At 39.6% G+C, this 21,391-nt stretch overlaps 1 protein-coding gene and 1 long non-coding RNA gene across 2 annotated transcripts in view; one reads left to right on the top strand and one right to left on the bottom strand.

Moving 5' to 3' along the window:
- Positions 1–20,662, top strand: part of LOC144082709 (uncharacterized) — a 35,520-nt gene extending 14,858 nt beyond the window's left edge. The window contains exons 4-5 of the long non-coding RNA XR_013303310.1: positions 17,237–17,408; positions 18,674–20,662. This is a non-coding gene — a long non-coding RNA (uncharacterized LOC144082709). The remainder of the gene's footprint in view (positions 1–17,236; positions 17,409–18,673) is intronic.
- On the bottom strand, positions 1,918–15,979 carry LOC144082708 (BTB/POZ domain-containing protein KCTD16-like). The gene is made up of 2 exons (XM_077610024.1): positions 14,761–15,979; positions 1,918–3,875 (listed from the first exon to the last, which is right to left on the bottom strand). The coding sequence occupies exons 1-2, from the start codon at positions 15,563–15,565 to the stop codon at positions 3,424–3,426; spliced, it is 1,257 nt and encodes a 418-aa protein (XP_077466150.1). The 5' UTR covers positions 15,566–15,979; the 3' UTR covers positions 1,918–3,423.
- Positions 20,663–21,391: the final 729 nt, after the last annotated feature.

Here is a 21,391-nt window from a genome sequence, read left to right as displayed (position 1 = left end):
TTTGTTTTTGAAAATCCTAGTGAAATTTTCAGGCTGAAATTGTCAAATTTAATCTTTTTAAAAAATATACTGCATGGGAACCATCATCTTTTCTGCTCGCCTATTTCTGAGAAGCAGGCTCATTCTTACTTCTGACAGCCAACTGCTTTTATACTTCCCCCCTTATGCAAAAACGGTGTAATCATGCTGTCAGAAATGGCTGGTACTACAAAAAAGGGGACTTTTGTGGGAAGTGCAAAGTCGTCCGCAAGCCCTACTGGATAATTGCCGCCGGCTTTCAGCTGCGGTGATGTTTTGTGATTGAAGATTTAATGTAACTTTGCATCCAAGAAGAGGATGCTGGTTATCGACCCGCTGTAAAACTTAAGAGGCTGGCCACCGGTCGGGGCCGGGATCTGAACATATTGATCCGTTGGGAAAGCGGAATGGCGACGTCCACTCGGGCGGGATAGGCCTGCAAGGTCAAATCTTCTCGGTCAGGTCACACCTTGACCAATAGGTGGATTCAAATTCATAGATTTTTTATTTTATTTTAAATAGCCTATTAGAATTGCACGCTAATGGCTCCCCTGCTTAATAAAAGGAAAAATGCCACCGAAAGCAGATTAGGTTTTGATAGACTCGGCAAATGGCTTTGGAAGCGAATGGTTTTGATCAGCGGTGCGTTGTGCATGTGGCACTTCAGTAGGGTCTTAATCCACCTCTTAGTATCACAGTTATCATGTCATAATTATATAATATATGGTTTTTTTTCTTTATTTTTGTCATTTTTTAGCATCCTATTTCCTAGCATTTGATCAATTACAACCGCTAAGCAATTAGATTACATTAGATTAGAACTTTATTTCAAATAGTCATCAAATAGTTATTCATACAAAGTAGAATAACCCAACCCAGATGGATTAATCATTGTTATTTTTCATTTATATAATGTAATGACTTTCAATCATTTTTGTACTGTTTACATTTAATTAATGAGTTCTGGAGCCGTCAGGCTGCGGAAATTGACAATTAGTATATTATATGATACTTCTGGCTAATTTAAGGCATTTCCATTTTTTTTTCACAAGCAAAGGCACATACTCACTTATTTTCCACCGAGCTGAGTTAACTTCTGATTTACAATTTTTACAATTCTTTGGCTTTTTCGAGATTTGCGAACAGAAGGGTTGTTGCAGTACTATTGTCTTTCTAGAAATCTGGATTATTGTCACGTTGCTGGCTTCCAGCCTTTTCTTAGTTAGTCATTGAGGACACTTACTGTCCCAGGAGAGAAGCAATGCTTCATCTATCATCACGCAGGCTGTTTTAAAGCTTCCCAGCATGCAGTCTGATCCCCAGGCCATGCTCTTTGTGGATGCCGTGAGTAAAAAAAGCAACTGCAGAAGACTTTGCTAATAATAGTACAAAAGCTGAGTCTTCATTAGGTAGACTTCAATATCAAAGGTACTGAAGACATATTTTCATGAGATTCAATTTGATAAGAAAATGACATTTCTTTGGGGACGCTGGTAGATTGTCATTTACTTCCTATTAATTCGGGGACATTTGGGGTCTTTCTTTTTAACTCACTAGCTGCCATTGACGGTGTTCAACTCATTTTTACTGGGGGGAGGGGCAATTTTTCAGTTTTGCAAGTATTTTTCTGTCGTTTTTCATGGAAAGTTTGTTTGTTTTTCCAGGATTTTTCTTTAGCTTTTATCATGATATTTTGGCCTTTCACTTTTTTAAATTATAATTTTATTATTGTTATATATAAATATATATATATATATATATATATATATATATATATATATATATATATATATATATATATATATATATATATATATATATATATATATATATATATGTAGTTCTTTAAATGCTTATTCAGCAGCAATCCATAAATCTTCACCCTTTTACTTGCTTTTATTCACACAATAGCCACTTGTGTTTACATACACATCATCATCATCATCATGAAACTCACACGACTTGAGACAAAATGTTTTACAACGGCAGACAGAACCAGGCAGTGCTTTCTCGATGCGACCGCACCTTCTTTTGTGATATTGCATAATTACCATAAGTGAAATGACATGCAGTGCCATTTTCAAGCCTACTACAAGTTTTGTGTTATCCGTGGAGTACAGTGAACTCAAAGCACCATCCGCGATCGAAGAAGAGAGCCCGTTGATAATGTGATAGCTTGACAAGATGTTGCCCCTGAGGTTGCTTTGTTGCTTTCGACCTCCTCCGACATAAAGGGAGGTTAGTGATGTAAGCACCCCAAACAGGAGTAACCTGATTCGCACGTGTGCATATCATACATGGCGGTACTCTTTAGAAATCAAATGACTCACAAAGCCTCTCACTTACTATGTGTGACCTGGCAAAAAATTAAATAAATAGCGCTTGTTTTGAGCGCTGCTTGCGATACACACTTTCTCATGAGGTCGACAGATACATTAAAAATGTCAACAGGGGAGGGTTCTGTTTCACTTTGGATGAAATCAGAATGGTGTGCTTGTATACGAGTGGTGGGGATGCACATCATCATGGCAAAGTGGAACAGTTCTAAATTCCACACTCCTCTTTTTGGTGGTTGTAGTTATTTTAAACCGCGTTGCATCGATACTCGTCTGGGCATCGGTGCTTAAAAACACCGTCTGCCGATTAGTCCAAATTTATCGGATGGCTAGCGACGTCAATGCCAGACCTTCATTCAATCATTCGTTAATTTTCTGAACTGCTTATCCACACGCGAGTCGTGGGAGGTGCCGGAGCCTATCCCTATGGTGGCCAGCCGATCGCAGGGCACAAAGAAACAAATGACAAACCAATGACTCAACAAGGGGCAATTTGGAGTGTTCAACCAGCCTATGCCGCATGTTTTTGGAATGTGGGAGGAAACTGGAGTACCCGGAAAAAACCCATGCAAGCCCGTGAAGAACATGTAGACTCCACACAGTGAGGGGCCACCTGGAATTGAACCCTTGAACCCTGAACTGTGAGGCAGACGCGCTACCAGTCTCCACCGGGCCACTTTGTAGTACTTGAATATACTTTAAAAAAAGTATACATTTCTTTTTTAAAGTACAGTATTGCCACTGGCCAATACCATGCAGCCGATTGATGGAATTTATATTAGGAGTCCAAAATAGTTTTTTTTTTAAAACTTGGTACCGCTACTATATATCGGCACTGGCCAATACCACACCCGGATGTTGGAATCGGTATGGGGAACCCAATTTTTTTTTTTTTTTAAATGTGGTATCGTACAGTAACGGCATCGGGCTAATACCACATGGCTGATGTTAAAATCGGAAGCTGGTGCCCAAAAATAGCATCGGTGCAACACTCATTTTCAATAGTAGTTTTTGTCTTTGTGGACGCTCACGCTAACCAGGTGACACTAGGCCGTTCTGCATTCCGTACTCAGAGACGGTATTTTCTCAGAAGCTCCGATTGCCACATGTACTTCCGCTCCGGAAAGCGATCTGGAATCCGAATACGGCGGAAGTCCTGGATGCATTTCTCCAGCTCCTGCTCCGGTGTCATCTTCTCCTTGTTGGCTTTCCTCTTGGCAGCCTCTCGGTCGCGGACTCCGAAGGTCCTGCCGCGCAGAATGTCAGTCTTGCGCCGCATCTCGCCCTGCTGCATCACGTGAGGGGGCCCTTTGTGCATGGGTCGGTCCAGGGACTGGATGTTGGGGCGTCGGGTCACGGGGCCGCGGATGACGGTCCCTTGAGGTGAGCTGGCCTCCGATTGGGTCTCCGAGCAAGAAGTGGAGAGCTCGTTGAAGGAAGTGCCGCTTTCTCCCTCGCGCTCGCTTTTGTGGCTCTTGCAGCAGCAGTCGCAGTGTGAGGACGACCACCGTGAGGGCCCACCTATATGACACATAAACAGAAGTTCATTTCACAGTTAGGAAGCCCTTATAAATCTTCAGATTTCAGGACAATACTTTAAAATAACATCTAATATATATATTATATTTATATATAATATATTGTCATAGTATCGACATCGGCCATCATCACATAACCAGGTGTCGGAATTGTGATGTTCCTATTGAATTAGAAAGGGAGCACCATGATTTCACCGTTGCTCTGGTTATGTATAGCTTCTAGAGTTTTTTCAATTGTAGTTCCTTCCTTACACGGTCATCTGCTGTTAATTTGACAATGCAAGAAACAACTTGTCGTGATATTCCTGGTTTTACACCTGCTAGAATTTTTACCATAAATTCAACCTTTTTATTTCAAAACACTCAAGCTGCTGCTACTTAGCAAAAAAAAACTTGGGTTGTAACACATAATGCACATGTCAAAGCTGTCTCTGCTCATAAAGCCGTTCCATTCCTATATGCTAATTTCAAAGCAAAATCTATTCTTAAGCAGTTTTAAATGCCCTCTTGGTCTAGACAGTGGCAAATTACTGCTTTTAACTGAAGAAAGTTGCATAAGTTAGCAAATCAGTTGCACAGTATTGGGCCTTCTGAAAGAACGGATAGACTAGAAGGTCATTTCTGCTTTTATTTGATAAGGAGCCAAGGGCTTAGCAGAATTGTTTTTAAAGCTTGTTTTACCTAAAGGGGACATATTGTTGAAACTGACTTTTTAATTGTCCGACTCAATCTAAATTCATTTTGAGAACAGAGTACTATATTTCTGAATAAAACGGTTAGCCCATATTTGGCTCCGTGTTGTTATACTGACCAATGATGGCTTTACTAAAGCGCTCTTCATTGGCAGTCTGGGTGAACCAAAAGAGGAAGAAAACGTCTAGAAAAAAATGTCTGCACGGGAAAAAAATGGAGCAACTTTCGAAAAAGGGCTTGCTCATCTTTCCCCAACTTCTCCGGTGACAATACCTCCTCCCACGCTGTCAAATCCGCGGGGGAAATAGGTTTCTTTTACTAGCTTGTGAAGAATCGGTGAAAAACAGGTCTCCCTTTTCAAGGCGCTGGTAGATAAGAGTGTACAGTGGTAGCATCCTATCATACAAGGGATCGTAAACCCTCCTTAATAGCCTTTTTCCAACGTGGTGAGTCCTCACTTGCAATAATATCACACAGGGAGTCATAATTTGTCCATTAGCTCCTTGTGAACAGAGTTCAACGGAGTAGGGAGGGGGATTTTAACCTCTCTGCGCTCACTGTCATAATGATCGTATCGGAGACGCGGTGATTGTATTGGGTTGATAGTGAGAGAGTCACTAACAGCTTTTTAATGGCTAATCCATGAGTAAAGAGGCCAATCAGATGGCCAATTTCCCCCCGCAGAAAATGAATCCAGCTGAGTTGGGCAGACGAACATCACTCGGCAAATGGATGCAGGCGCTTGAGTGACCGGGATCTAGAGGAGGAGGCGGTGTTGGGAGTATTGTTCCTAAATGGGTAAAGGCCTGAGCAGGCCATTAGGGCCACGCGCCAACTCCCAATAATAGCTGCGTGCAATTTTCAGGCATTGTAGAAGAATGACTTGAAATCAACTGGAGTATAATTCAGCTATCCGTTATCCAAGTAATCCGCCGAGAGTGTGGCACGTGTTCCCGGGCCTCTCCGCAGTCGTGACACTGTCCACGTCTTCAATTTGGGTCTCTTTGAGGCCCCCTTGAGCTTGAGAAAGAGAACTAAATCACACAGTGTCAGGTGGGGCGAGTAGGGAGGATTCCAAAGCACGGCTGATATGATTTTCTTTTAATATTTAATCTTTTAAAAGGCCAAAAATAGTCACTTGCCTTATAAAGAATTAAATAGCTGAAAAAGTGCTACATTTTCTTGTAACAACCCCACAATGACCAAATTTGGAGGTCTTTTTTGGTTCATTGCTGTCTTTTTTGGATTGTTTTCATAAAAATAAGGAACGCATGTGGCACTATGCACGCAACCCCATTACGAATACCTTTTTTATAATCTTGGTAGAAGAAGAACAAAGCACTGAGTCTCATGATACCCATCTTCAGTTTTCCAAAAGAATGACTTGCAGCCACCAGGGATTGAACCCTCGATCTAAGCACTGTGAGGCAGATGTGCTAACCACTCCCTCACCATGCTCTTCTCTAGTCTGTATATTTTTCATTTTTTTTCTTTATTTATTAACGTACTTTTGTGGTAGCAGCTAGCTTTTCAACTAGGTTATACTCCTGAGAAAAAGCCAACAGTATGGATTTTCTTTACTTTGATAATACCAAATATTGTAAATATCGCATGAATCTATAATAATAAAAACCCTCGATCTATTAGCTGAGATAATTAAGTCTGATGGTTTATGTCTTCTTATTGACGAATAATAATAATACTAATAATAATAACCATAATAATAACATGATAATAATATAATAATACTTTAAAAAACACAAGGAAGAGGAAAATGTATATATATATATATATATATATATATATATATATATATATATATATATATATATATACATATATATGGAATATAAATCGCATTTTTGAGGCCAATTTATTTTCTCAGAAAAAAGAACAAGCATACGTCAAAGTAACAATAGTAAAATGGAGAACAACAGGCTAAATAGGTAGCTATTAACATAAGTGCTTTTCAGATCAAAATAACCTTAAACACACACAAAGAACGAGCATATATAAGTAGTGCTTTAGTATTCGACATAGGCCAGCCAAACTGTAAAAAAAAACTACTTATAGTCCGGATAATACAGTAGCATTCCTACTAATTTAATGTTTCATAGTATATACACTTCAGTAGCCACTTAAACAAAATATGCTTTTGATATCTATAAGAAACAGGGCAAACCACTAAAGAGTAAAACTTACCCATGTCCTGAATGTGGTTATGTTTAAAAAGTAGGCGTGCATCTTCTGTATCTTTTCAGGGAAGCCATTGATCGGCGTTCCTTTGTTCTCCGATCCATAAGACTCTCTTAAGAGATCCTGTTACCGCCACATTAAAAAAAAACTGGAGCTAGCAGACTCCGTTTGTCATAAGTAACAATGCTAAACTGAACTTTCTTTAATGAGAGCAGGACAGGCAGAGGTTGGAGGGTATTTTACAGAAAATCACCAGCTGTGATGCCCATTCAAATGGCCATTTTTTTAAGCAATTAAATCCTCCTAAATGGCAGAAGAAGTAGGACATGACGTAGTCTGAAGGGGCTCAGACAAACGCAAATGTCACTGATTTTGTTTGCTCGCCCCTAAATTAACACACTTCTTGCATTAGGAAAGCGGTTCCAGGGCTATGCTTGAAAGGTTAAACGCAAGACTCTATTCTGTTCTGAATGCTCCTTAGAAAAATAAATATCAAGTCGTACCAAACCAACATGAGGCATCAGTGTTTGAACCGCTGTCATGCATGTCGACGGTTTGTGACGCATCGCGGCAGCTCAGTTCATTGCACATCAAAAGGTTAACAGTTTTGCATCATCTTTGCATATTGTTTTTTTTTTGTGAAGAATATGAGAAGAGGAGAATAGGATGGAAATTACAGACAACAGAAAATTATGAAATGCACGTGCCTTGAGGCAAAGGCATTCTCAGACGTCTCGTGTCGTGCTATTTTTTGGCTTGGTTTTCCCTTTTAACTTGAATTAACCGTAGAGTATAATTTATCTAGAGGACATGGTGCATTATCTCATCAGAAATATGCACGTTATTATTTTCTGCTTCTTCCACGCCAAAGGGTCAAAGAAAGAATTCCTAATCTCCTCATTTTGATAGTATTCTGCAATGAAAAACATGAATTAGCATTCATTCCCATTGCGAATGGTTCCACTGAATTTTATTGCCTTTTTGTCACGGTATTACAATATTTTCTCACTTTTTAAATATTTTAATCAGATTTTACTCTGCGATTACACTGACTATTTTCCGGGAAAATCGGCACTAATCACAACCCACACCAAAACTTTTCCGGATTATTTTTTTTTACAGAAATTGGATAATCCGGATCATGCTGACTTTGATCAGAAAGTGTGAAGCCGGCTTTAATTTGCACTTTTTATCAGCACTCTATTGTAGTTACCTTAACTGCTGTATGGTGATTTCAAGAGGTTTTTTTTTTGAATAATTACTTTGCCAGGTAACTTGTGAACTCTCGGCCTTCTCTTCTCGTATCCACACCGATACGTTTTAGCCTAGCTAGCACAGCCTCAGGAGGAGTGTAGTTTACATGCTTGTTAGCTTTATGAATTAGGTCAGTGTGCCCTTGCAGCAGCGGGAGAAAAAAGCTTGTCTTGCAAAGTGACCGTCCTTATAGCAGTCAAGAAATCCGTTTGTCCACCACGTTGCTATTTGCCTCTCAAGCATCTTTGCAGCAGCTTAACTGATTGTCAGCGCACGCAATGTCTTGTAATATTTACATATATTTGAATTTGTCAATATAAAGTGCTTACACTCAGACAGTAACAAATATTGAGAGCATTCCAAGTGAGAGCGAGCATCGGCTTTAAAGTGCTTAGCGTATAATCTTTTGCTACTCTTTGACCTGAAACCAAATGAGTTTTTATTCTTTGATATTTATGAGAAACTGACTTATTTTCCTGCTGATTGTTTCTAACAAGTGTGGGATTCTCCTTCCAAATGTGGGTGGGTGCAATACTGAAAAATAGATGAATCAACAATGCAGACAGGGTCAAAAGTCTTGTGAAGTATTGTAGCAAAACTGCAAATTATGTTTTTTTTATTGTAACAATTATTTTATATAAGCATAGTCTTTACAATATTTACAAATGAGTCCAGCACAACTAAAGACAAGTATAACATGGCGGGCAGCTAACTACCAGCATGATAACACATGCAAATATTAAATTAAACCTTCTATTTTATTCTTGTTATCAGTCGCGTTGACAATAGAAAATGACTAAACTGTAGCAAGTTGACAATAAATTCAATGTGGAGCTACAATAGGACTTTCCTAAGTGTTTAAGTGTTGCGTTCAGGTGCAAGTCCAAAAGGGAAGATTACCAAATAGGCAAACAGGCATTTTAGTATCTTCTTTTTCTACTGATTTTCCCTGCATGGAGTACGTCCTATTGGAAAGCTCGTTGTTAAAAAAAGAGTGTTTATTGTTACAACAAAATACATACTATGATAATACAGTATATTTCTACTCTATTGCTACAACCTAACAGTGGGAAACATCCTAAAAAGGGCCGTCTTTCCATTTTGACCGAAAACTCACAACTCCTTTCAACATGAAAGGCCTCCCTGGGGGGGTTGTTAAGAAGTTATATGTCAGCAACCCATGACACTCCCATTGACTTGTTTTCTCCCTTTCAAACACTGTTCAAAATGATTTCATTGACCTAATGGTCAGGGGTTACAATGGGGTATGGATTTTTGAAAGTGGTCTTGTTTCATTTTCATGTTTGCTATTTCATACTATACTGTTACACTTTATTCTTTCTTAAAGTCAGAGGTCAGATTGGAATGAGGGTCATGATGAAAATACAAATGATCAACCTCCAATGATGGATTCAAATGTGTATGTTTTCCCTTTGAGTCTGCACATTCTCAATATAAACTCCTATTTCCTGCCAAGGTAAGGCAAAGCCACCACTCGAAATGATGTAGTGCAAAATGGCGGCACCACCTAGCCGTGACTGCACAGGTCTTCCATCAGTAGTGGATGAGTTATTCACGGCTGGGGAACATCCATCCCCTGTAGGAATCGACAATTCATTCATACTTCAAACAGGCTGTGTTCAAACTCTGCCTCCGTTACAGGCCGGCCTTGTAGTCGTTGACCATACGCTATGACCGGCATGCGACATACTACAATCATGCACGCCGTGAAGCCCAATTTGTTACATCAGAGTGGTTTGAGATAAATAAGGAGAGGTTCACCGTTTTCCTTTTTGTGGCCGCCAATGTGTGACTTGATTAAGCAACGCTCAAACTAGGTTAGCCTTCATCTCTCCAAATTGTGTCTCCGGTGGATGGCTGGAACCTAAATATTTTGGGATGTCCTGGATTGCTTTTTAATCAGTCAACACGCTTCACTTTCCCAAGAGATAATGAGGGAAGACTTTCCCCAAGTGCCAGCTGGGAGTTGGGAATCGATTGTCCTGACGGGAATAATACCACCACTGCCAATGTCTCTATCGAGCGGGATGGCCTACTTTTTGTACAATCCCTCTGAGTGCTGTCAAAATTCTGTGACCAGAGGATCTTTATTATGCTTCATTAACTCTGCAGGGGAAGCCTGATTTCAATATCGTGCTGATATATTTACCTGGTGGGCTGGATCCGATAAAACTGGGTTTCCATACGCAAATCCCAAAAGCCGTAACAAGAAGACAAAGTCAACTCAATATACAACGCAAGTAGAATTAAAATGGAAAAAAATCCACAGCGGTAGATCCAATTTGTTCGATATGGCTTTGTGGTCAACTCTGCTAACATTACCCACTAATGTTTTCATTCAGTAGTATTGCTAGGAGATGATACCGTTAGTGACTAGGTTTTGCCACAATCTCAATTGGATGATAGTACCTGAAGCAAAAGGAAGATATTGCTGTGTATTTTTCAGATGATAAATAAGGTCAAAATGCATACCATAGTGTACTCTGTCGGAACTGGGTTGAGGTATAAATCTAGCCTACCGATCCGCCTTTAAAGTGCGAACTCTTCATTCAGCCGTCAATTGTCTGCCACTTAACCTGTTCAAGGTCATGGGTGAGTTGCAGGTAGTCCCAAGCGAGAGCATGCAAAAGGCAGAATCACATTTTTTTTTGGCAGTCAGCCTCGGGCACAAAACCAACCACGGATTCATACCGATAACCAGCAAGAGGGAATCGCCCCCACACTGGCTAGCAATGCCAAGCCTGCTATGTGCACTACCAGTGAACGGCGCTAACTACAGCGCTGTAAACACATTTTTCCCCCAAAATAATAAGAAAATAGCCCTTGAAGACAGGGGAAGGGTGCATGAAAGGATACACAAAACGCAAAAACCTCAGTGAAACGATGGAATCTTAGAATCATCCAATTTAGTCAGTGGGGGGCTGTATACTGTATATAAAAGAAATGAGAACTGGGGGTTTTAACTAGTCCCTTGACTCATAACTGTTATTGCAAAATACGGAACTCATTTGTTTTAATAGCGTGTTCAAATGAACGATAACGCCGAGATAATTGGCTGAAAGGGCGTCCTTAATGATTTGGAGCAAACTGTCTCATAGAGTTTACAGCTGTGGTTCTCAAACATTGTAAAACAAGGAGTATGTCAAAAGAATACTTTGCTCGTCGAGTTCTGAGATCAGGGCCAATATTGATTCCCGTGGTTGCCATTGACGACTCTAGATGTCCCATTCATTGTGACTGGTGAATGATCGAATATGTGCATTCATGGCCGTCCTCAGAGACTAAGAGAATTGCATGTGTTTTGCAGTCACTTTTGCAGTACAGTTCTCTAGAACTGTGAGAATTTAACCCTTTATTGGGTACTCGTAACTGCCATTGGCTGCCATTGATGGCAGGAGACGTTCGATTCATCACTCTATTTTAAACATGATTTCTAAAAACAGGTGCAAAGACTGTACAACTACTGTGCTGAACTGTTTTTCACCAAAAAGTTGGGATCAGCAACTGTCCCACATTCTGAATCAGGTTACACTGTTTGAAAGTGGATGCTGAGCACTGTGCTGCATTCTAAATAAGACAACTCTGTCCTGTACAGGTCACATTGCCCTATCTATCTATATATACATACACATATTTATATATATATGTGTATGTACATATATATATATATATATATGTATATATGTATGTATATATATATATATATATATATATATATATATATATATATATATATATATATATATATATATATATATGTATATATATATATATATATATATATATATATATATATATCATAGTGTATATAGTTTAAGATTAAAACATGGGATGTTGCCTCTTTCTATTCCCCCCAGTGTTCATGAACTTTGCTTTCAGATACTTGCTTCAATCAGAATTTTTTGCTCTCGGTCCTTTTTGCCTTTTTTCTGCCTCACTTCTCTCTCCCTTTGGCAGGTCCTCATGTAACTTTTACTCTCATCCTCCCTGCTCATCCACTCCAGCTTCCATCTGCTCACCGTCTTCTTTCCTTCCAGCCAGTCTCCAAATTCTTTCCCTCTGTCCTTTTTTTATTCTTCTCACTATTCATTATTTCCTCTGCTCTAAAAAATAAATCCCCCCAGTCCTTTCTAGCTTTCCAGGACACCGCCAATGTACAGGAAGTGGGGTTAACCTGCACCTGGAGCTCTTTCTTAATATTGAATGACTCACTTGATGTTATACTTCTACATTTGTACTGAAAACACTGCTCTTTTTGCAAAATCTGGGACTCTCTGATAATCAAAAAATAGCTTTGTGCAAATACTGAGCATTAGATTGGGAAAATATTATGTATATAACTTTCAATGACAGTGACTGAGTTAAGTTAAGGGTAACAAGCAACAAATTAAGTCAACGATATCAGGATATTGCGAAAAATATACTACTGTGTTTATACTTACACTACTGATACAAACTTTCCAAAACAAAGATCAAATATATTTATCATATTACATCACATGGATGCCAAACTTTGTTGTTCATAAAAGTTTATTTCACGGAATTTGTATACAACTTAATTTTTCCTACACAAATTATTTGCATAAAAAAGGGAATTTGTGTCTCCCCCAAAGCCCCCCAAAGCAAAACAACACCCCCGCTTCGCTCCGCTTTTTGAAACTATTGCTTCACTAATAACCCCTTATTTATGGCTCTGATGTTGTGTTACCTTTGTTCAACCTGGAGAAGGCAGAAAAAAAACATTCCCAAAGTAGCGATTCAGGACTCGGTATCTACCGACCCTCAAAATCAAGTCACTCTGACTTATGCAAAAATATGTGATCACAATATCCCCACTAACAACACTTCCAACCTGGGCATCCCAGGTGGAGTTTTTTTTCTTCCTTTATTCCAAAGGGAAGCATTCAGAACAATGAACAAAGTGTTTTTTAATTGGCCATATGGTCCAACTCTTCCCTGCAAATCATCCATATTTGTAGCTAAATTTGGCTTTTGCTGATAAAGGAACTCCAAGTCGCTGATATGATACATTGCTCCGTAGACCGATTTTATTTGCTTTTTGTGCTGTCTGCTACTGCTTTATAATTCAGAGTCCCAGGCAGGCACAGTCAATATCTGCGCATGACACATGTACGTGATGCGAAGCAAGATTGGGACTTCACTCTCTCTTGTACTGTTGAACCCGATTGCTAATCAACACAATAGCAAATAAATTTTCCCCTAGATTACTTCCCTTTAGTTTTGAAGTATGAGTGAGCTAGGTGATATATATGTTGCATTGTCTGCCTATCCATCATGTATTTCTCCTCTGTCAATTGTTTGGCAGTTGTAGCCTTGTTGGGGGGGTGCAGCTTGGCCAGTGTAAGAATGTATTTATGTTTTTAGGTAAGTGGTCAAAACATGGCCTCAAAATCAATTAAGGTTGAACTTAGATAGGAATATAATTGTTTGTAACTCGACAACCAGGTGTTGATGTTGCCATGGTAACCAAACATTGATTAAAGGAATATTGGAAAAGCAATTGGTGCAGACAGAAATTGCCTCAAAATAATCCAAATCAATAACTACATGATAGATTTGTAAGAAATCTCAGCAGTGTAGCGGTGGAATTTAGGTAGCATTGAATGGAACTGGAACTGTCAGCATTAAAATGAAGTGATCAATTAGAAAATTCAGAGAAATCAGAACATTAAATGACATATTAATCTATGCAACTCAATTCATCATACAATTGTTTGAATGGTGAATCTACAATTGACTTTTTCACAGCCAACGATCAAGTTTCAAGCCATTGACAGCAATAGTAGACATCCATTACATTTGGACTGGGAGTAGCAGGCAGTATTGGGATAGATTGATTACAGTGAATGATCGCTGCCAGCATTCCTCTTCAAAATGGATTGGACATCAATTGCCGTCAAAAGCACTGAAACCTGCGCATTTGATGTGAATGAGAAAATGATTGATTCATTTCTAAATTATGTCGCAATTAATAGATTAATACAATAGATGAACTCATTGTCTGCCTATGAAAACTCTGGACGTCCAATTCATTTTGACTGGGTGGAGGCGAATGAACGAATGTTCATACTAGTCAAAATGGATTGGACGTCCAGCGCCGTCAATGCACTAAAACATGATATATATATATATATATATATATATATATATATATATATATATATATATATATATATATATATATATATATATATATATATTAGAGAGAGAATAGATTCATTAGTCGACCAATTTTAATTTCAGCAGCCCATTCTATTCTTTCCAGTGTAAGTGAATTAGACGTCTAACATTGTCCATGGTTGGCAATGAGTTAATCCGTGGAGTCATTTTGCGATTGATCAAATATTTTTTATCAATTGATGAATTCTAACTCTGCCAGCACCCCCAGCCAAAATCGATTGGACGTCTATCTATGAGTAAAAATGATGTATTTGTCGGTCAATTTCGATTTCATTGGGCAATCCAAACACATTGTCTTTAAAAATAAAAATAAAATATATATATATATATATATATATATATATATATATATATATATATATATCTCATTTTTTTATTTGTGTATATATATATATATAATGTTTTATTGTTTATTTATTTATTATTATTTTTTTTTTTCAAAGATCATTAGGCGAAGTGGCAACTTGTGTGGTGCGTTTGAGTGCCTGCTTGACTTGACTCACGGTAAAAGATGTACTGCGCGTAGTTGGACCAGAGCCGGTCGTCGACGTAGTGGGCGACGGTCGAGGCGGTCAGGGAGGAGTTGGAGGCCACGATGTGAAAGCCGCTTTCGGACAGCATGTCAAACGCCCTCTCGGGGTGCTTGAACTTGAGGTAAAACCTGCACGTGTAGCGGTCCGGGGCTCGCTCGGCGTCTCGGTTCTCGTTCAGCGCGTCTCCAAACACCTCCTTGGCCAAGGCGATCCTGCTGCTGATGAAGATCCTGGGCAACTTTCGACTCTTGGAGTCAGGCTCGCTTTCTTTGCCTCCCGCGGGGGCTTTTAGAGCCACCGTGATGTAACCGTACCTGCGGTCCAGGGAGTAGGACGGGTAGAACCTGTGCTCGCTGCCCACGGACGCGTCGTCCCGGTCGCTGAAGTCGTCCGGGAAGAGTTTGGACTCCTCCGTTGAGGAGGAGGAGGAGGACGATGTTAAAAGTTTAGCTAAATCGGGGAGCTGGAAGTATTCCGCCTCCCGTTTCAGACGCCCTCTCTCGGGGAAGTGGTCCGGGAGGACGACTTGTTTGTCACGCAGGTAATCCAAGACGTAGCGAAACAAGAAGCCATCCCGGTCGATGAAGTAGCGACCTCGGAAGTCCCGGGACAGGTCCACGGAGGAGCCCTTTTTGCTGGAGAACAGCTTCCCGAGGAAGGAATTGGGGAAGGCGCTCAAGGTGGCTTGACGGGTGTAGTACACCTGGCCGCCCACGTTCAGCTCCACCACGTCCGACGGGGGGCTCTGCGTCGAGCCGCTCTCCTTTTCGCTCATCTCCCTCTTTCCTTAAGAATCTCAACTCGGAGCGTGCGGGCGTTAACGGTGTCAAGTTCAGGGCGTCAGGCGCCCGCACTCAGCAGCATCGGTCATTACGATGCGAGGGTGTCCACCCCCCAGCCCCCCTTCGACCCCTTTTAAATCCTTCCAGTTTGCGCGTGTACTGCTTGAGCGCATCCCTTTTTCCCGACCTCAAATATAGATTGTCATTTTGGATGTATCCGCGGAGGAGCGTCTCTTATTCGCCATCCGTGAAGTAGAAATCCCTGTTTAAGAGGGTTATTGTTGAAGGGGTGCGTAAAAGTCCCGATCCCCACGTGGATGGATGGTGGCAGAAGCGGACGCGCACCCGCATCCCTCCAAAGTGCTGAGTGCGGCCGGCAGACGGTTTAAATTCATGTTGAGCTGAGCTGTGAAACGAGATGGGGGGAGAGAGAGAGGGAGAGAGAGACAGATAAAGAGGGAGAGAGGCAGATAGACAGGGAGAGAGAGGGGGAGAGAGAGGGGCAGAAAGAACGAGCGAGAGAGAGAGAGAGAGAGAGAGAGAGAGAGGGAGGGAGAGAGAGAGAGAGAGAGAGAGAGAGAGAGAGAGAGAGAGAGAGAGAGAGAGAGAGAGAGAGAGAGAGTCAGATGGAGAGGGAGACAGAGGGAGACAGAGAGGGAGAGAGAGGGATGTGTGGAGGGAGAGAGATAGTGAGAGATAAAGAGAGGAAGAGAGATAGAGAGAGGAAGAGAGAGATGGGTAGAGAGAAGATATAGAGAGAGAAAACAATGTTTTACATCATCTTAAAGACAAATGACATTTGCATGACTAGACTTATTTAAAACAACAAAATGTGTAATCATCGAAAGGCGACTGAGGCGCTTTTCATCCAGCAAAGCAAATTTGAATCCATCCAGAGAGAGAGAGAGAGAGAGAGGGGGGGGGGGGGGGGGGGGGGGTTGGGTTACAATACAGACTGTCCCATACTTGTGCAGGCTTTTAACTCACGGGCTGCTAGTGATTGGACGCCTCTTTCTCTGGTCAGAGAAAACCAGTGTTTTGAGCTGCAGCACATTTTTTGCATTGCAAAAATCTCAAGGCACGCCACCAGCTGAAAATCTTCTCATTTAGAGTTCTGTCATTCGTAGTTACAAAATAAAGCATTCTCATCAAAGCTTTATCAATAGGAATAGAAGAAACACCCCCAAAAATGTATTTCAATATCTAATTTTTTAACACAGACTTTACATCGACAAAAGTCTGCGGAAATGTGCAAATAACAATTGTTTTTCTCGGAATTTCACAAAATGAGTTTAATCTCTTGATATTACACGAAAAGCAGTTTTGTGGTCACAAATTGAAAAAGTCATGAGTGATAAAAATATAAATCATTTACAATTAAAGTCAAAATACATGATTTTTTTAACATTTCAAATGTATCATTTTTCAATATCCACGGAGTTAATAAAGCTCTTTTTCGATTGGCTGAAATTTTGTAGCAAACCCTTTGCAATTTATGACAGCCTTAAGTCTGGAACACATCAGCCCTGGTGACGCTAACAAAGATTTTAGCTCACGGCATTTAATGTTTTACATTCTGCTCGTGATCGACTTGTAAAGACCAGTGTGTGTCTTTGGTGTTTTCTTCCCAACAGATGAATCATATTTTTATTTTTATTTTTTAGGAGGGAGCCACAGGAGGAGGAACTAATTGAGTCACATTATTCTGGATCGTGATGGCAGGGGGACTCTAGGGAAGGACAGGATTTTTTTTCCAATATACTTTGCAGAATTGCCATCAATATACTTCCCATAGAAGCTGAGAATTGTGAGTGTGGAGGAGGGGACGTGATTTAGGTGAGACAAGGGAAATATACTGCACTTTTGGTTCGACACTTTGTTATATACTGCGACAAGTCGTGTTGCACCAATGTTAGTATCGGAATGGGGCCCTATATGCTGCTAAAATGCAGGAGTCAACACTGGCGTATACTAAGAAATAATCAAATTGAAATTGAAAGGAGAAATGGCTAAAATATGTTGATTTTTTTGGCAGATGTAAAATGATAGGGTTAAGTCCTGTGGTGTTCTAAGCCAAGGAGAGAAGTTTGTTTTCTTCTCATGTAGCAGATTTTATGGTACACGGTCGATTGGTCGCCGGTCTTTTGGTCGCCGATCTTTTGGTCGCCGGTCTTTTGGTCGCCCGGAAGTTAAGTGATAATTACCATTTAAATCATTGCTCAAATTCCCTAAATACAAACAGTGAATTACTATTTAGCCATACTTAATGCCCTAGTAATTATTAGGCTAAAGAAAAGCTCCAAATTTCCCGGACTTTTATTGTTTTTTGTTGCAGAACTTGCTAAGAGCCTGACGGACATAGCTTCTTAAAGGGACAACGCATGTACATACAAACTCTTATACACTCACACGTCGGCTCAGTGAAACTGCTCATGGCCATTGTTGGCTTTTATTGATGCGTAGACCGTGTTGTTTTACCTTGTTTTGTCGCCGGTCTTTTGGTCGCCCGTTGTCGCGGTCCGGGCGACCAAAAGACCGCGACCAAAAGACCGGCGACCAAAAGACCGGCGACCAAAAGACGCCGACCAAAAGACGCCGACCAAAAGACGCCGACCAAAAGACGGCGACCAAAAGATGGCGACCAAAAGACCGGCGACCAATCGACCGCACACGGATTTTATTATTATGTCGAGTTATTTGACTACATTTTAAATGGTACATGTCAAACGGCAATACCAGTCAGGATTTTGCGTTTTATGAAAAATGACAATTGAGTAGGCTAAGGAAGTAGTTTAATGTCTCAGCAAAAAGCTAAAATGAAGTATTTTCCTGTTTTGCTAAGATTTTTAAACAGTTATTGTACAATCACCTGATTATGCGGTAATGCATTCAAGAGAAATGAATATTTTGGATAGTTTTTCCCCCCCAAAAATGCCGTATCGGTACGGTATCGACACAGTCGGAAGCAAAAATTGGCGCAAGACTCGTTACAATCAGCCAAGTATTCAGATCCATCAGTGTAGAGTTTATGTGAACAATTATGCTTAAACGGCTCCCAGCATGGAAACTAATCAACTTCCCGTTTTTTTCTCCTCCTTTAGCTTGTTGTGAGTTTGAAGCCGCATTGTCAGAAAGCGGAGGCTTTTATTGCCACTGTGCTGATGATAGAAGAGCACCCTTGACTCCTGGTTTGGAGGAGGCAGCGGTCACGCTTTGCCCTGTTAATTCCGAGTACATTGTGCTGGAGAAGGGTTGCTAAGCAGCCACCGGGGACTGAGTGGGATTCAAACAGCGGGATTTGGAGCAATATAAGCATACATTTTTCTTTCCCTGTGAGATTTTTACGCTTCGTTTTCAGTGCTACTCTCACGTAACGGTGGCAGACTTGTTTTCATCATGTGCTATATTGTAATCACACTCGGCCCTCGGGGTCCGGTTACAATGGCGACACATGAGCATGTAATCGCCAGGATCCACTGAGAATCCCAGTTTGGTGCAGATGTCGTGAGAACTTGCGGATGAGAGCAAAGAACGGGATTGAAGTCTCCACTGGCTTCTATTAAGCTGTCAGGGTTGCTGAAATTGGAATCTTATGTGAACTGGGCAAATGTTTTCAAATAGCATGATGCAAAATGCCTGCGATTGGCGGGGCACTTCCCACTCTAAATGGATTGGGCATTTAAAGCAGTCAATGGCAGCCATTTAGTTTTAAAAAAAATATTTTCTTCTGGCTAAGATGCACGTGGAAGAAAATGAAGAAAAATTCATCTCTCACACTTAAAGCGAATCGGACGTGGGTCGTCAATGGAAGACAAGTTGAGTAGTGTCTGACCAAGCCATGAAAGAATGACTGTATATCTATCTAAGTGAGTATGCAGTGATTTAGATTTAAAAAAAACAAAGGTATATTTAAAAAACAAAAAAAACATGGTATCGGCCCAGTATTGAAATCGCAATTGGTTAAAAAATGGAATCGGTGCAACAATACTTTCTCTAAAACTCAAACAATTAATCATCAAGGCAGTATGTATACCAATGAGACAACATTTAAAGGGAATGTGAAGGTGACTGTTTGTTGGCTGCGCATGTCCATCAAATTAAGTTGTTAAACTGCCTTTCATTTGAAAATGTTCATCAAAAATATTCTTTTTAAAGTAGCATAAACGTCCATGCTTTTTTTTCCAAAAGTCTGGATAATAAATCTTGTAAAACACTTAAAATTGCCTTTGTTACTGTTTGCTAACCCTTTGGCAAAGCCGCTATTTTGAGTGTAAATATGTGATCTTTGATTTGATTGCTGCTGATAGCCTTTGGTATTGTTTTGACCCCTTTTTAAAAGCCCAGAACTTTTACTCGGTTGCCCATGACATCTGCAAGCCAGAAGCTGAGTTGCATTTAGTTTGTTTACTGACTGGACATATGGCGAGGGCCTAAGGCAGTTTCCATTTTTTTTACATTTTTTTTTAGTTGTGTTAAAAATAACAAATTTGGGGTCCATTTGAACCCAATTACTGGGTTTAAGAGTTACTGATTACCTCTTGGTTCAACTTGAAAAGAGAAAAAAAACTTATTGACTTAGCAAAATTCTTGGGACGTCGATCCCTTTTTCGTCCAAATTTCCTGTCACCAAAATTGAGTTTAAAAAAGCCCAACATTATATTTCATGTACACAGACCAAAGTAGTGAAATTATAGTATGTTTGTTGTTGTTGTATTTGGAGAACGTTACATTCGTTCGCATCACATAATTATCAATGTATTTGATTATTAACTGTTTTAACAATAACAATTAATAGTTTATTTCTATAGCTCACTCTCCCTGATTTAACTATTCTCATGTTTGCTTGCCTTCCTAAAGGAGACAAATACCAAGACGATTACGTATGAATAATAGAATATTACATGAATCCTCCCACCTGGAGATGATGTTAGAAAATCTGTGTGAGCATCAAGTTGACCCTTTTGCGAAGCCAGATGTGAAACTTGAGAAGACCCAAATAATACAATTCTAACAGCAGACATGGTGAGTTCTGTATATAGTACATTCAAACAAAATATGTTGTATTTTTGCCAAGAGTTGTTATTCAGAATGACTACTTACCTATGTTGGCTAATACTTATTTATTATGTTTACTACTTATTTATTTACTATACTTATTCATTAATTATTTATTATTATTATTATTATTATTATTTATTGTTAATTTATCTGTTGGTTTGTTGTTGTTATTTGTGCACTTCCCAACTTATTTATGTTGTTGACTATTTATTTATCACTTATTTCTCGATTATAAATTTATTATTTGTTGATTGTTTGTTTGTCTGTTTTGTTGTTGTTGTTGTTGTTATTTGTGCACTTCGTGGTGAAGCTTTAAATCTCATTATACTTGTATATAATGACAATAATGATTCAATTCAAATTCTCAAGTAATTTGTGTGTTCATTTCTAGTTGATTACTGTGGTACTATTATTATTATTATCAGTATCATTATTATCATTATAATAAGGATAATAATAATAATAATTATTATTATTATTACTACTACTATTATTATTATTATTATTATTATTATTACTACTATTATTATTATTACTACTACTACTATTATTATTACTACTACTATTATTATCGTTATTATTATTATTATCATTATCGTTATTATTATTATTATTATTATTATTATTATTATTATTGTTATTATTACTACTATTTTTGCACGATATGGTTGTCCTTTAGTGGGCTGCTTGCGGTTCCCCCAATGTGCCGCCAGATGTCACTGCAGTACGCAAAAAGATCGACTGAGGGCTCGCTGGGTTCT

The sequence above is a fragment of the Stigmatopora argus genome, chromosome 9 (genome assembly GCF_051989625.1).
Source record: "Stigmatopora argus isolate UIUO_Sarg chromosome 9, RoL_Sarg_1.0, whole genome shotgun sequence".
NCBI lineage: Eukaryota > Metazoa > Chordata > Actinopteri > Syngnathiformes > Syngnathidae > Stigmatopora > Stigmatopora argus.
The sequence above is the reverse complement of the archived record's forward strand: the minus strand, read 5'-3'. Positions and strand labels throughout refer to the sequence as shown.

Bases quoted from the DNA above. Each gene is read 5' to 3' on its own strand.
- LOC144082708 (XM_077610024.1), bottom strand. From the start codon at position 15,565: ATGAGCGAAAAGGAGAGCGGCTCGACGCAGAGCCCCCCGTCGGACGTG. The intron at 3,876-14,760 runs GTGAGTCAAGTC...TGTGTCATATAG, and splicing joins CGCGCAGTACATCTTTTACC to GTGGGCCCTCACGGTGGTCG.